We start from the raw sequence: 1416 nt of genomic DNA, 5'->3' as shown, positions 1-1416 counted from the left end.
GAACAGAAGGTTTAGGCTGGGTGTGGTGGCTTATGCCTACAACCACTGAGGTGGGAGGATTGCTTGAGGCCAGGAGTTTGAGACCAGCTTGGGGAACATAGTGAGACTCCACCTCTACAAAAAAATTGTTTTTAATTAGCTGGGCATGGTGGTGCATGCCTGTAGCCCTTCCTACTTGGAAGGCTGAGGTAGGAGGATCGCTTGAACCCGGGAGTTTGAGGCTGCAGTGAGCTATGATTGTGCCAGTGCACTCCAGCCTGGGCAACGTAGCAAGATCTTGTCTCTCTTAAAAAAAAGAAGACAAGGTTTAGTTCTCTTCATTGAAGAGTTTACAGACCGGTTTTAAAGTATTGCCAAATATAAGGACTGCTTCCACATATTTAAAGGCAGAAGACAGAGTGAAATACATTAGCTTCCACATATGGATCTGAACAGAACTATTGGAAGAAGAAACATTTCTCAATGACAGCAGTGAAGTATGACATAATTACTACTAATCAGGAAGCTAAGGGCATTGTCCAGACAAAGGAATCATGTCTAGTTATCAGGATTAAAATTTAGCCAAGTAGTGAGATTTAAGGGAAACTCCTCCAATTTCATTTAAAAATCCCTGGTTTAAAATATAAATTTTTTAGTGTTCAAGACAATATTAGATAAATTTGAAAATTCAAAAGCAAAAATCTTAAAGAACAAAATAATTTAGTTACAAGTACCAAATAGGCTTTTAAAAATCTGTTACATACTATAAAATTACCTCATCGTCTGGCTATACTTTTTTACTTAGATGTAGAGAAAATCTTGAAACAGTACATCAGACATGAAAATAATATCGTGTCATTTCATTTACAGGTCTGCATTACATTTACTGAATTTGGAAAAATGCAAAATATTTGTAACTTTCTTGTTGAAAAGCTAGATAGCTCTGTTGTCATCAGCCCACCCCAGTTCTATCATACTCCAGGTTCTGTTGAGAATCTTCGGTAAGTTTAAGCACATCTTTAAGATATTCTTTAAACAAAACTATCCAGTGCTACATTTCATTGAGTGTCATATTAATAATCTCTCCATTTAATTCCTAAGACGGCAAGCCTGTCTTGTTGCTGTTGAGAATGCGTGGCGCAAAGCTCAAGAAGTCTGTAACCTTGTTGGCCAAACCTTAGGAAAACCTTTACTAATCAAAGAAGAAGAAACAAAAGAATGGGAAGGCCAAATAGATGATCACCAGTCATCCAGACTCTCAAGTTCGTTAACTGTACAACAAAAAATCAAAAGTGCAACAATACATGCTGCTTCAAAAGTATTTATAACTTTTGAGGTAAAGGGGAAAGAGAAGAGAAAAAAGCACCTTTGAAATTCCAACCAAATTATTATTGTACTTGTATCTTTTACCTATTTTTATACTTTTTATAATGTTTG

General features: G+C 36.3%; 1 protein-coding gene across 1 annotated transcript; it reads left to right on the top strand.

The window, feature by feature from the left end:
* Window positions 1-262: 262 nt before the first annotated feature.
* On the top strand, window positions 263-1359 carry LOC108521073 (interleukin-1 receptor-associated kinase 1-binding protein 1). The gene is made up of 2 exons (XM_017860648.1): window positions 263-980; window positions 1081-1359. Exons 1-2 carry the CDS (start codon window positions 880-882, stop codon window positions 1349-1351), a joined length of 372 nt encoding a protein of 123 aa, XP_017716137.1. The 5' UTR covers window positions 263-879; the 3' UTR covers window positions 1352-1359.
* Window positions 1360-1416: the final 57 nt, after the last annotated feature.

The sequence above is a fragment of the Rhinopithecus bieti genome, unplaced genomic scaffold (genome assembly GCF_001698545.2).
Source record: "Rhinopithecus bieti isolate Rb0 unplaced genomic scaffold, ASM169854v2 scaffold_57472, whole genome shotgun sequence".
In the NCBI taxonomy this organism is placed as follows: Eukaryota; Metazoa; Chordata; class Mammalia; order Primates; family Cercopithecidae; genus Rhinopithecus; species Rhinopithecus bieti.
Note: the sequence above shows the minus strand (reverse complement) of the source record. Positions and strands in the feature narration are given on the sequence as shown.